At 35.6% G+C, this 14,240-nt stretch overlaps 1 protein-coding gene across 3 annotated transcripts in view; it reads right to left on the bottom strand.

Moving 5' to 3' along the window:
* The window catches only part of LOC149539709 (sm-like protein LSM36B), a 33,964-nt gene extending 20,366 nt beyond the window's left edge, over window positions 1–13,598 (bottom strand). The window contains exons 1-3 of one of the 3 annotated variants that reach the window (XM_089800918.1): window positions 13,327–13,581; window positions 1,152–1,183; window positions 695–836 (exon numbers count right to left, since the gene is read on the bottom strand). In XM_089800918.1, the coding sequence (XP_089657044.1) occupies window positions 695–797 (103 nt within the window). In that variant the 5' untranslated portion in view covers window positions 798–836; window positions 1,152–1,183; window positions 13,327–13,581. Of the gene's footprint in view, window positions 1–694; window positions 837–1,151; window positions 1,184–13,326 lie in introns of all 3 variants that reach the window. The other 2 variants (XM_089800917.1, XM_089800919.1) reach the window with 2 other exon arrangements.
* Between the last annotated feature and the right edge of the window lie 642 nt (window positions 13,599–14,240).

Here is a 14,240-nt window from a genome sequence, read left to right as displayed (position 1 = left end):
CGGAAACATTAACCATTCATCAAAAAAACCATCATATTTTGATCATAGGAAACTCCCAACTTTGCAAACAAACAAGGTCATCTTTTTTTAACCAATGCAAGGTCTGTTCACCTTGCTTTTCATTAAATAATTCCATACTATTACGATGTATGGGTCCAAATTTACTTGTCAATAGAATTGAGTTACGCAGATTTATCTGCTAGTACCCTACATCCAAGAGAGAAATCTTATAATAGTTGCATCCAAGAGAAGTTGGTTGGAATTTCATGGAAGAACCCGCCAACTGGTTTTTACCAGCCAAAAAGATAATATTTCTGAGAATCTTTCCATCAATATAAAAATAGCTGACCAATATCAAAAAATATGGGTTAATCCATAAAATTACAGGATGCGTGTCAAAAAGAGATAGTTAAGTTCAAACAACCACTGAAGACAACTACAGCAGTGAAATTTCATCTTTTCTTCTAAAATTTGATAATTGATTTATCAATTTAATCTGCTCAGATCAATTTGTATTATTCAAAGTGTAACCCCAATTTAAAATTCTCTCAAATTAATTAAATGTGAAGATTTCTTAATGGGCTCTGTAGCAAAGAAAGCACTTTTTAAGAACCAATAACAATATTCTATGATTTCAAAAAGCAAAAAAAAAAACTCCAAAATATTTTATGATGCAATGATCAGATACACTGACCTCTATAATCTACACCTGAATTAAGTTTAACAACCACTGGTCGCCCCCGAATAGACTTGAGGAAATCTGCAGGGGTCTTTAAAGAGCCACCACCTCCACTCATCTTCCCTTAAAAATAGAGCCCAATAAATCCTTAAAAGTCCTGCAGAAGAATAATAGAACCATCGATCTCTATTTCTATAAACAAAAGAAAATTAATTTCTAGGTTTTTTTTATGTGTTCAGAGCAAGAAAGAGCATTGATCTCAACCAATATATTGGCAATATAATTAAAAGCTTTATATTTAAGTCATAGATTCACAAGTGCCCCTACAATTCATTCAAATTAAAGCATAATATAGGCATCAAAGTTTAGTTGAAATGTTTTAAATCCCACTGCAGGTTATGATCATTCCGCATAATAACAAAAACTTCAGATACACCATCAAATCAATTTTCAATTCCTTCCAAAAACTTACAAGAGAACCTCCACAACTGACATTGCCCACAGCTGCATGGAAATCAACACATACTATGTTATTCTGGTATGTTACATGCAAGAGTTTGTAAACTCCACAAGAAGTCTCTAATATTTTTGCTGTGCAAGTTTTTAAAAGCTCAACTCTTGAGTTTTTAGACACAAGAAAAACATGGGTAAAAATGCCTATGCAGGTAAACTGCTGATTAGATCGTGTATTTGACACATTTTTTTCTCAATGAAACTATGTGTTTTCTTTTTGAGATGTTATTTTTTGATTTAATACAATTTGTAATTGAGTTTTACAAAAGAAAATTTTTTTTTAAGTGATCTTAATTTGTAGTACTTTCTCTGTTGCCATGTTTTTGTCATGGAATTCATCAACATTCAAACAATCCTTCGCCAAGTCTCAATAGCACCCATGAGCACTAATCCACTATGATCAAGGGTTTCCTTCAGAACACAAAATTCCACCTCCCTTGCTAAAACGTGCTCAAGGGTTCTAATTCTCTAGTGTCCTGGAGTTTCTCTAAGGACTCAAAATCTGCATCCATGTCTAATTGGCACCCATGGCATTAATGCGCGCCCACGATTAAAAATGTGTAATTGTGAAGTTGAGCCCCAAAATAGAATCTTCCAAGAAACAATCAAGATGGCATGACACTTGGTGATAAATGTAAGAAATTTCTGTGCAACTTGTAAGATGATGAGAAGAAACCTCTCTAGGAATGGAAACTTGAAAGGTATTTTGAGAGCATTTAATGCAGTTGTTAAACTTAAGCCATCACCAACTTAGCAAGCTGGTGGGTGTAATTCCAAAGGGAGAGAAAGATTTCATTCCATTTTCACATATCAAGTTGAAGAGACATAGAGAAAGTGAAGAAGCAACTTGTACTAAATTTCAAATTTCACGACATTTTCTTCAAGTATTTAATTACTCAAGTCTGGAGAATAAGAGGTAGAAATGTTTTTTATTTATTTTAATTCTTGGACGCCATACTTATGTTATTTATTCTTGCCTTGTATGTAGAAGATGGCAGAATCTAAAGGATCAAGCTTATCAAGGTAGACTTTGATCAAGAACGAGATAAAGAGATTTCTTCTAGAAACGAAGATTGTGTCAAAATGGAAAGAGGTTGGTGACACAAACTTGGTAGGCCTTAATATGATCGAGTTCAACAAAAGGATGTTCGGCCACAAAGAATATCCCCCAATGTTCCTAGTGATGCAGGAGCATCTTGGCCTCTTTGCACCATGTATCTTGGTAGCTTGATAATTGTGATCAGTTACCCTTTGTTTGGTTTGCTTGGTAGCTACTTTGGCATGCTTGGTGGTTGTTGTTGTCACCGAGTCGGTTGGTGGTTGTTGTCACCGAGGTGGTCAGTTCTCGTTGTCTCTGAGTTGGCTCGACGTCTTTTGTTCCTGGTTGTTGTTCCTCAGTTCCTTGCATCACCGAGTGGTTCTGTGTCGATTCTTCTTTCAAGGCCGACTATACATGAATTTGGGTCATCCTTAAATAAAGAGATCTTTCATTGGAAACCATACAGATCTATTTGGGAGTCGTTGCTTTCTCCTATGTTGGATTTGGAAGGTTCTCTGAGCCATTTCATCTAGTATATATAGGGAGTCCTATTGTAGGCTTAGACGTAGTTGTTAACTTGTGAGGAGATAGGAGAGTCAGAGTTTACAACCTGGAGGTCAAGGATCTCCCATATATGAAGAAAGTATCGTATTCATTGTATTGGTCGCAACTAGGAAGGCCTCACAGCCTGGCATGTATCAAGATTTTGAATGAATAAATATGAACTAGATCTACTTTGCGTTCTCTCCTACCCTATGTTTGTTCATTTGTTCATGTTAGGCTGGCTTGGTGGGACACTTGGGTGAGCCTTTGGCCCCATTATCCTCCATCTCCTTGCATCACCTAACCAAGAAAATAGTTAGAAGCATAATTGAGGCAGCAATTAGCTTCCTTCCTACCATCCAGTATCTAGACCTGATTATTGAATGTGCAGAGCAATACAATTCAAAGCAGAGGGTGATTCAAGCTGCAAATGGTAAGTACTTGGCAAATCTCACTCCACCGACAATTGCAAAAGCCTTTGGAATTCCAATGTACCAGTCAATGGTGTACAAAACTGAGGGTCTATTATGTTGGAACTAGAAGTTGTGATGAAGCTATCAATCGTAAGCTTAGTTATCAGATTCATGCCCTAGAGGCTAGATCTGGATGCGGATCTAATCCGGATCCGGGTTCATGCAGATCTGGGCAAGATCCTTGTTTTACACAGTGGATTTGTCTGAATTCGTGAGTTTGAACGAATCCATTGTGTGAAACAAGGATCCTACCTGGATCTGCACAAATCCTCAAGGATCCAACGTGAATCCTCAAGGTTCGACAGTTTTAAGTGGGTCTAAGTTATTTAATATGACTTTTTTAAATATATTTTTTTGCTTTCTAATCCTAAAATGGCCCTTTTATATTATATATACTAAAAACTGAAAGAAATATACAGAGTTCTAAAACTATATATATATATACATTCACGAATCCTAATTGGAAAAAAAAAATCACGAATCCACGGATCCGATTCACATGCCCTAATCGGTAACTAAGGTCGTAAGTGGTTGCATAAGCCCAAGGCTCATCATTCTAAATTGCCCAAGCAGAGTGTCCCGTTGGATCTCAAGCATGAGTATAGCGACCTGCTGATGTTATTAAGCAGAATAAAGGGATGCCAACAGTTTTACATTTTCAAGCAATGGATGTGGTATTTTATTGAAGCAGTGATAGAATGAGCCAAGGTTGTGGACTGGTCAAAGGTGATCAATGACAACATGGATGAGCAATTTAGAAATTTGGAGAAATCTGGGACTTCTATATGAACTCCTATGTTGTATACATGCTGGCAACGATAACGAGATATGAAGGATTGAGATGCAAGGGGCCCATAAGATGTGGTCCAAACCAGTTAACAGTGCATGAATGTTGTCCTCAATTGCACTTGTATAGCATGCCTAATTCTCTGAGCATCAAGGACACCTTTGCTATGCAAATTGTCAGATCTCTCTATGGCAGCTTTCACACAAGATTGTCAAATGAATAAAAAAAGTTGGTGGAAAATTATGGCTCCTAGCTCATCCAATTCCCAACATTTTCATATACCTACATTCAAAGATTCTCTTCTCATCCTTACAGACTGCCACAATATCCATCGAATAAAATGGTACTGTTGGAAGTCATGAGGCAGTTGACAACATATGACCATATACAAAAGAAGGGGAAAAGTGGAAATGAATTGCTAATCATCATGGAAAGTTCAGATTATGTCCATGTCTACCAGCAGCTGAAAAGTCAGCAGAGGAGTTGCAGTTCTATCATTTATCAATTTATACAGCAAGATTGGCTTTGATCTTTACCAAGACTAATTTCCAGCAAAAACCACAAGCATAAGATGCATCTTGAAGATTATTGGGCCAATGCCAAGGATGAATATGAAGTCAAGAAAAGAGTGTATTCAAAGTTACCGCTCAGAATGATCAAAACGTAGAATTCATTTAGTACCAGATCAGGTGGAAGTAGATTCAAAAGTGTTTTTTTCTGAGTTCAAGGAGGAGAGAAATAAGACTATCCAGCTGCTCAATTGGATTGGAATTGAAGAAATAGATCTTGACATATTATCTGGGCCAGTCACAAAATTCAGGATGTGGTAGATTGAACGTTAGATCAATAGAAGACAATGAATGTCCCCCTGACTTATGATTTGATGGGAGATCTCGAGCCGTGGATTAGTAAAGCTGGGAAGTCATCAAAAGTTGGAAGAAAAGAAGATCCACCAGAAAAGGAAGAATGTTGGAAAGGAAAAAGCATCATCTAGGAGCGGCCAATGAAAAGGTCAAATGAGCCAAGTGAAAGGCCTCCACAGAAAAGACAAAGGTCAGAGATAGAACTATCATCACCCATAAATTCCTCTAGTGTACATGAATTTGATATTTTTACAAGAGAAAGCATTGGAACCAGCAATAGAAAGTATTCACAAGACCAAGTCACTCCACCAGTATGTAACATGTAAAGTATCAATGCTTTATAGGAAGATGGCTAGTAGAGGAATAACGGACAAGGGCATCCTACAAAAACAGATCTCCGATTTCAGGAATCTCTAGCGACAATGTTAACTGAAGTGAGCCAGAGGTTCGCATCCCAGAAGAAGACTGTCTCGAAGAGATAATGTTGGAGCAAGAACAAGTGTCTTACCAACATAAATAGTTGAAGGAAAGAAAGTAAAGTAATCCTGAGGAAGAGATTAGTCTTGCACATGAATAACCGAGAGTTTGTGAGCATAATCAACAAACGAGCAATGGGCAAGGAAAGAAATTCTTCAAGGTCAACAAAGATGAGTCATGATCCAGAACTCTACATGTAGCACTGCCAAAGGTTGATTAAGCCAAAGATAAGATTACATTGGAGTAGTACGATGCAACAACAATTGACATAGAGCATGCCACCAAAGCACAGGTGATGGAGGAATTTGATGATCGACCAGCACATTAAAAGAATGGATGAAGAAAATGAAGGAGAAATGCAAGAAATTGAAGAGTGAGAACATGGCTTTGTGTATATCTGCAGCATCTAACAAATCCTTTTAGACAAGAAGATCAGGCGTTTGTTCCCCCTACAGCTCTTCCAAAAGGATCAATGGTTGATATTCTTAGAATAAGGAGAGTTGCCCTAGGCACTGAAAAATGGGTGAAGAATGTACATGCTGTTGCATATATATTTGTTGAAGATTTGCTCAGATGTATGGAAGAACTCTAGCTATTCTTTGTTGATTTTAGTGATCAGATTAGATAACAGATTAAATTAACAGAACATCAGTATGTAATGCAAGAACACAATACGTACCCTGGGAAACCTCCCTCTTGGAGGAAAAAAACCCAGCATTTGAATCCAGATCCTTTGTTATTGCCTTTTCAAGTTAAAGTTACAGACCTCTGTAGTGTACAAAGATAGCTCATATCAGATTTGCTGAAGATCCCCAATCGATGAAGCAAATCTGAAATCTATATCCCAAGTATAGTGACAAATTCTAGGTCTTCATGAATCATCAGTATAGCTGCTATATCGCTGTAGGAAAGATTGAGATCACAACTTGGAATATTTAGATCTTTTACAATAATCAGATCGATGTCTTCACAATACTCAGATTACCATCAGTTATACTCAGTTTGCTGGTCAGTATAATATCAGATCGCAGTCAATGACATAAGAACAGTTCGCAGCATACAGATTGCAGAGACTATGAATCCACAGGCTGATGCCTTATAATGAGCAGCTCTTCAAGTCTATATTTCGTTGATCATCTTGAATACTTTGATGATCATAAATGCCTTACAAGTCCAGCTTGCACATGAGAGAGAGGGCAGAGCAGATGTGTATTTTTGCTATCTCCAAAAGAAAATATCTCTTTTGTATGGAGGTTGACTCCAATATATACAAGTCATAGCCTTTTTTTTCCAATTTCCAAGCGGGCTCATATATTTGTCTTTATCAGGTCAGCACATGTATTGCCGCCAATATTTGTATTTAGTAATACAAATGTGTATTAGCAATGTTGGGCCCAGACCATAATGATAATTATTATCATTTAATGTAATTATTTAATTTCCCAATTATCTAATATATTATCTCCAATATTTAATTCCTCAATTTGAATAATTAATTATTTAATTTGCCAAATTAAATAATTAATTTTCCTAGAGAAACTAGAATCCGATCTAGCTACCAAACATTAACATTCTTGGCAGGAAACAGTGCATGGATCAAGCATGGGAAGACACACATATCTCCCAAAATGAAACTGCCCCACACTTGGAGGCTTTGATGGAGATTCCCAAATAGGCAGTAATGGATGGTGAAGTGATAAGAAAAAATAGGGCATATGATCTAACCTGATCACATGTCATAGTGGTCATAGGGAAGGAACTGTTTGAGAAATCAAATGAGGAGTCTGCTTGACTCAGGAAGATGACTGGGAGCATCCAAGAAGGAATCGTCAATGCAGTTGAAGCATTGTTTGCAAAGACGTTAACAGATGAAGAAATGACAATGGATGGCCTAAAGAACAGATTGGAAGAATTCTTTAGTGTAAATTCCTTCTCAAAGAAGACATGGAGAATATATCTATATTCTCAAAAATTATGCAAAAAATTTAGAGTGCCAAGTGTTCGTGGACAAGCTAGAAATACCAATATCCAAATTCTTAGCATATTGGGAAAGAAATCAAGCATGATCTATATTGGATGAAAGAGCATTTAAGGCTAAGTGAGAATCTTATCCATTATGGATCAAACCGACCCACTATTTTAGTTGTGGATGAACCATCTTCCTATTGGTCCACGTGGACCCACCACCATATATGATAAAGAATCTCCTTGGTCAAACCCTAATTAGGGTTGAGTTGGCAAATTTTGGGCCCTCAATTCTATTTTGATCTGGGTCATCCAATGAGTTTTGAAACCTACAAAAGGGGCCTGCAACCTCATTTGTCACAGAGTGAAATGTGGAGATTGTTGCTATAAGGTACTAGAATGAAAGAGTTCTCATTAAAGTTTGGTGATTACTTGTATTGTTTTGGGAGTTTACATGTTTTCTTGTTCCTTACTAGATTAGATTTGTTTTCGAGTTTTTAGATGAATGAGACTCGTAATCTCGTTATGGTGAAATCATCTGTTCATACCTTTTACATTTAGATGATTTCTATTTGCAGCATAAGGTTGGTCTGAACTATTATGTGCATGCTTAATTTCTATTACTGAATGTACATTGTTATTCTAATGGTGTTCATTTGTGGTTTGAAAATTCCTAGCAAAAACCTTTGAAGATTGCACCTCTTATGTAGTTGATTCAGCAAAACAAAGTGTGGTAGAACTCATCTAAACAATCATTATCCTTCAAGTTCCTATGATAAGAATAGGACTTCTCAATCCTTAACCTCATTTACTTTCAGCATATCTCATAGAAACACTTTTTAATACTCTTCATTGCCAAATCATTCAAATAGCTTCCAAAGCTAGAACCGTCGAAGTCATCTTGAGAACAAATTATGCAAGTCCCCATGGATTAGCAACATACATCAACTCCAAAGAGCTTGCATCCATCACAAAGTCACATATTTGTGCCTTGGAGTCACCTCTATGAACTTCACAATCTTAGCAGACTAAGAGTCTTTGTTCAAGAGAGGATAGAGTGTATATTGGAACTTTATTATATGCTGATTCATTTCATTCAAAATCTTGATACATGTCGGGTTGTGAGGCCTTCCCGATTACGGCCAATACAATGAAACAATTAACTCTATTTAAAAGTGTGTATTCTTGATACAATCAATTCTATTGTGTTGAAGTTTGATGGTATCAGAGCAAGGATCAATCTGGGTATGACTCCCTCACAAGAGTTGTAGCGGGTAATTTTTCCAATAAATTAATTAAGTAGTGATTAGGTAAGTCACTCGCCTATAAGCAAAGAAAGCCTCATACCCAAAGCCACAAAGGAATGGTTGAAGGAGGCACGGGTGGCGGTGGAGGAAGAGCAATGTCATTACCAAGAGGTAATAAATCCTTGCATATGATTCACAACTGAAACCAACATCATAAGACAGATGTTGCAAACTATAGTACCAATAAGAGTGGTTGACTTACTAGATGCATTGTGGCAACTAAGGGTAGCAATCTCCAAAACTTAGGGAGACAACACCAAACATGAGGAAAGAAGAACACAGGAGGACAACAGCAAAAAAGAGAAAGTACCAGAGAATCTCAGGATCCCTGAACCAATATTATTTGCGTTAGGAATGGGAAGGACTCCTGCGGTGGAGGAAATCAAAATCATTGGGCACAAGTTGACAAACACCATAGTGGATGGAGGATCAAGAGTGAACATACTTTTTGAGGAGACCTAGAGAGCGTTGGGGGTAAAACCACACTCTAGCCACCCACCTTCCACCTAGTAGGAGCGAATCAACATGGCATCAAACCTTTGGGAACACTAATGAGCCAAAAGGTAATTGGAGGCACACAACAATTTTTTCTGGACTTTGTGGTTATTACACTGGAAAAGAAGCGCTATGATGCCTTAATAGGAAGGGAATGGCTAGTGCTAGCCAAAGCCAACCATGATTGGTAACGTAAAGCATCGTCCATCGAAAGTGAAGTGAAGAAATACACAATTAACTTACAAACCTAGGTAGTAAGTCAAGAATTGGCATCTGACTCAGAATCAGAAGGTAGGAAATATGATGGGAACAAAGAAATAGAACTAGACGAGGAAGGCATCCTAAGACTTGGGAATTACTTAGAGCACAAGACAAACTCCCTCAGTGAATTGGTCCACTGGCAGATAGAGGAATATGAGGTATCCTAGCCAAGCTGCAATATGCTTGAGATTGCCAAAATAGAGGAAGAGGAGGATATATACATAGAGAAACACATGGAGTACAAGGAAGGAACGATACTTCTGGATGATACACCGACACACCAGTTCTAGGAACATAAGGAAATAAGAAACAAGGTAACGACTGAAAGCACACCTTTTCAAATGATGTACGGACAAGAAGCAATGGTACCGGCAGAATTCATAATACCAAGCCTTAGGGTGGCAGTAGAAAATAGATGGGGAGGAGAGACTCGATAATCTCATCAAACTGGAAGAAAGGCAAATGACAACACAATGGGCTACGGAGGTGGCACGACATCAAAGGAAATTTTGACACTACAAACATCTCCGCTAAATGAATTTCTGGTCAAGACAATTGGTTTTAAAATATAATAGTCGTAACGAAATCAAACTAGGATAATTATCTGCTTAGGGGATAGTTAAGTAAATAAAATAATTGAGAAGTGTGAAAAGGATAGAGAAAGAGCATCATATAAAAATAAAAATAAGAACAAACTATAGAGGGTGATTCCTAACCCAGCAGAGGCACCAACAATGGAAAGAGAAAAAGCCACTTGGTATCAAAAGTATGGTAGGCGGTACGTGGATAGCATCTATAAAGGCGTGGGCCCTGCTCCCCTTGTGGATAAAATATTCGACCTAGAGTATTTGAGAACTTGCTGCGAAAACAAATGCTATCAGAGTGCACTTCCAAAGTAAAAGTCCGGGACAAAGAAGAAAAGAGGATGAAAAGGAAGCCCAAATGCAAGGAGGGATCTTCAAGGAAATTGAGAAAGACAACACAAGCAAAGACAATAAGAAGTAAAAAGGTAGGAGGCTAGCGTAAGATGATGGAATTTTCTCCTTTAAGCATAAAAGAGGAAAAACAAGCATAAGGAAGAGAATGGGCCCTAGACTCGACATCATTATAAAAGAGAGAAGCGATCCCAATTAGTGCAAAGTGTTTCATTCATTCTCATGAGAGATGGGTTCATGTGACACAATACTCATGAAGTATGAGTCAATGAGTTTGACTCAAGATAATTACCGACTTAAGTTGAGCATCACCTAGATCCAATGAGTGCTAAGTGTTTCATTCATTCTCATTAAAGATGGGTTCATGTAATCCACTACTCATGAAATATGGGTCAATGAGATTGACTCAAGATAATTACTGCCTTAAGTAGACAATGAACTACTGTTTAATGAGGGAGGATTATTGTCAATTGATGCCTTTGTATGCAAACTGATTCATCTAATGTGTTATATTTTATTTCTGAATTCTCAATTTGATCTTTGTTTACCTTGCAGGATGGTAGGCTCATGCTTTGGTATCACATGTAATGTTCCCTTTATGATCCTTAGGTTTTGTAACTAGTTCTATATCTCACTCTCTAAGTATATGTTTTTCAATATTAATATTCCTCTATATACTTTGTAATGAGAAAACATGTGTCTTTTCATCTAATTAATTTTATCATATTATTATTTATTTATATTAATAGTATTTATATTATTATGTTTGTACTATTACGTTATTATTTATGTAATGCATATTATATATACTTTAATATTTATATATTTTGATCATTAATTTAATTGTTATCTAAAATTATATTTTATTGCTTTATATGATAATATTTAATTATGGTTCGAGTCATTTTCATACTTTAATAATATTATCATAATGTAATATATTATATAGTATCATAATATGATTATAATATTATAATTATATCATTATTTATATTATATTTTTAATAATATAACTATTGTTTGGATGGCAATTTCACGAGATTACATAATTGTGATTGTGTTTGTAGGCATAAACTAGGGTGAATTCTAGAAAGGGACATTGCACTCTAGACTCCTAGAGCATTGCAGAAACTCAAACTCAACTTTTTACCATACATGCTCTATTTCTTTCATGCTGTAATTTTACACATATCACAAACCATTTAGGTAGAAAGAGGCCGATTATTCGTCAGTGACAAGAAAGCTGGAAACTGATTTCTATAGCCTTACTTCTAGCAGTTTTCCTTGGTCAACAGGTTGCTAACTCTTTTTATTATTTTTCAGTCATTCTAACTATATGCTCAATTTTCTGACAAAGGAGATTTTGTTCTACTGAGTTCAGAATTAACAATTCAAGTAAATTCTGGCTGCTAAACAGTGTCTAAGCGTAAGGGCTCAATGCATAGTGTTACTATATGTTTATTTTGTGTCAATCTTTGGACATGGTTAATGTATAATGATGATTCATATTGTTAAACAAATAAGAATATATGGCCACGAATCCTTTGGGAGAGGAGGCACAGTCCAAGGGCTCTCAATCATCTTATACATAAATTTCATTTTTAAATTGATCAATTTGACCTTAAATGTCAAATTCTATTTTGTTCCCATTATTGAATTTACCTTCTGGTAAACACGGTAAACAAATGCACAAAACATCACAGAACATATATGTCTAGAGAGCTTGAAATGCATTCTTTGGCAATATCTGCTCATATGCATTATATTAATTAATGATAAATCTTAATTTGTTTTTCAATGTCTGTGAAATTTGTTTAAACCTGATTCTCTTCCCAAATGAATACAAAAGAATTTATAACATTAAAGCCATACGTACTCCATAATCAAAGTCCAGGCCATAAAGAAAAGAAAGTATAAATTAAAAATTAAAAATGGTGAACAGTAATTTTGCAGGGATTGGTTCTGCCACAACAAATTTATTTTGTGGCATACTTTGTGACTTGTCATCTATTTCTCGAGGCAGGGTTTGACTATGAATCTAGATCAGAAGTTTTGCTGATTTAGCCAAACTAGTTTCTTCAAACAGGGCAGAAAGAATATCAACCCTCAAGCTAATGATAAAGTTCACAGGGCAATGGTTTATGGTTATGATTATTAATTTAAACTCTACTTAAATATAATCAGTCTGAGCCAGTGTAGATATATTTAATATAAAAAGGTTTTTCAGGAAGATATATTGTCCAAGCTTCGGATGATATACCACATAGAAGCTATCAAACTTTTGTATATAGATGAGGGGTACCTTATTTTCAATCAGTTAGGGCCAAAATCAAAATTTTGCATCCTATTTCAGTTTTGTTTTAACATTACTGAGGTATAATCAATCAATGTATTGAGGTGAGGGGTATCCCGCCTAAGTCAACTAGGTTCGAAATCAAGCTTTTTCATCCTATAACTCATGGATATTGTTATGTCTAAACACCACTAAACTATAATCAACCAATCCTAGTATACAGATTTGATAGACGATTTCTACAGGAAGATATATTTTCGAAGTTGTTCTGGATAAAATGCAAGGAAGCCATTCAGCTTTTGCATAGATATAGCCACACTCTCAATTGACTAGGATCATTGTCAGTTTTTTGTGACTTGTATCTGCGGATATCTAGAATAAAAGGAGCACCATGATCTACTAACCCCAATTCAAAATCTTCATTCTCTTCTCAAGGAATGGAAAGTGACAAAGTTAAATTATAATGGCAATATTGAAGGAGTAACAGAAGCTTTAAAATGACAAAACCCTACGCACGCGTTGGATTAATTTAGAAGCTCTATGATATTGATGACGTGTAAAAACAATACCCATTTTCCCTCAAAACAAATTTATCTATGAAAATCTCCAAAGAGAAAGAAAAAATTTGAAGACAAATTAGGACCAAACCCATTTAGAAGAAAGCATAAATGTCAGTTTTAAAATGACATGGATTACCTGTGCAGAGACGCGGTGGCTTGCGGGCTCCAGAGACCAAAGAATGCCACTGTAGAGTGGCAAAAATCTTGGGTTTTACCAGAAACAAGGATGCTCGTTTCAAAGGACTCAGATGTTACTACGACTTATTATGGGGGGTGAAAATTGAAAGCAACTAAAGATGGGGGGGAATTTGCTGAGCAATGTCTATTTTCCGTTTTTAAGATTAACAAACGCTCGTGAGAGCGTGCTTACCTGTGGGTATATATATATAATTGTTTTTATAAGTGTTTATATAAAGACTTTTTTTTTAAGTCCCGCATATTTATATAGGCGAGATTATTGTTTTCGCCTTATTTTACACAAATTCTAATGTCTGCTCGTACCGCTCGAAAATAAAGATTATTTTTTTTCCTGAAAATGTTAAAATTTTAAATTTTCATTGGCCAAGACAATTTCTCCGAGGGGAAAAAAGAATTTTCCATTCATAAAATTGAAGAAAAAAATCAAAATCATAGTGCAGCAAATAAAGTTCCCAATTTTGGTGCATATAAATTAAAATTTTGAATGACACACGGTTAATCAAGTGCTTTGTTGAGCTCACATTCATCAATTTCTATCTCTGCATTGGGGATCGTGTTGATGCAAATATTAACCAAAATTATAATAATTATAAAGTTTGTACATTGCAATTTTTTATTTTAGATTTTTGTAAATAATTTTTTTTAAATCAAAAATAGTACAGAATTATTGTCACTTAGTACACAAACAATGATAAACACATTTGTTAAGATATGTAAAATATATATTTTATTTATATTTGTTTTTTAAGTAATTTTATATTACGTTTAAATTTTGAATTAAATAATATTTTAGAAATAATTTACAAATGAATTTGTAATTTATATAAAAATTATTGAATTTAAATAAAATAA

The sequence above is a fragment of the Cupressus sempervirens genome, chromosome 9, assembly GCF_028749045.1.
Source record: "Cupressus sempervirens isolate cs-2001-9-10 chromosome 9, ASM2874904v1, whole genome shotgun sequence".
Classification (NCBI taxonomy): Eukaryota; Viridiplantae; Streptophyta; class Pinopsida; order Cupressales; family Cupressaceae; genus Cupressus; species Cupressus sempervirens.
The sequence above is the reverse complement of the archived record's forward strand: the minus strand, read 5'-3'. Positions and strand labels throughout refer to the sequence as shown.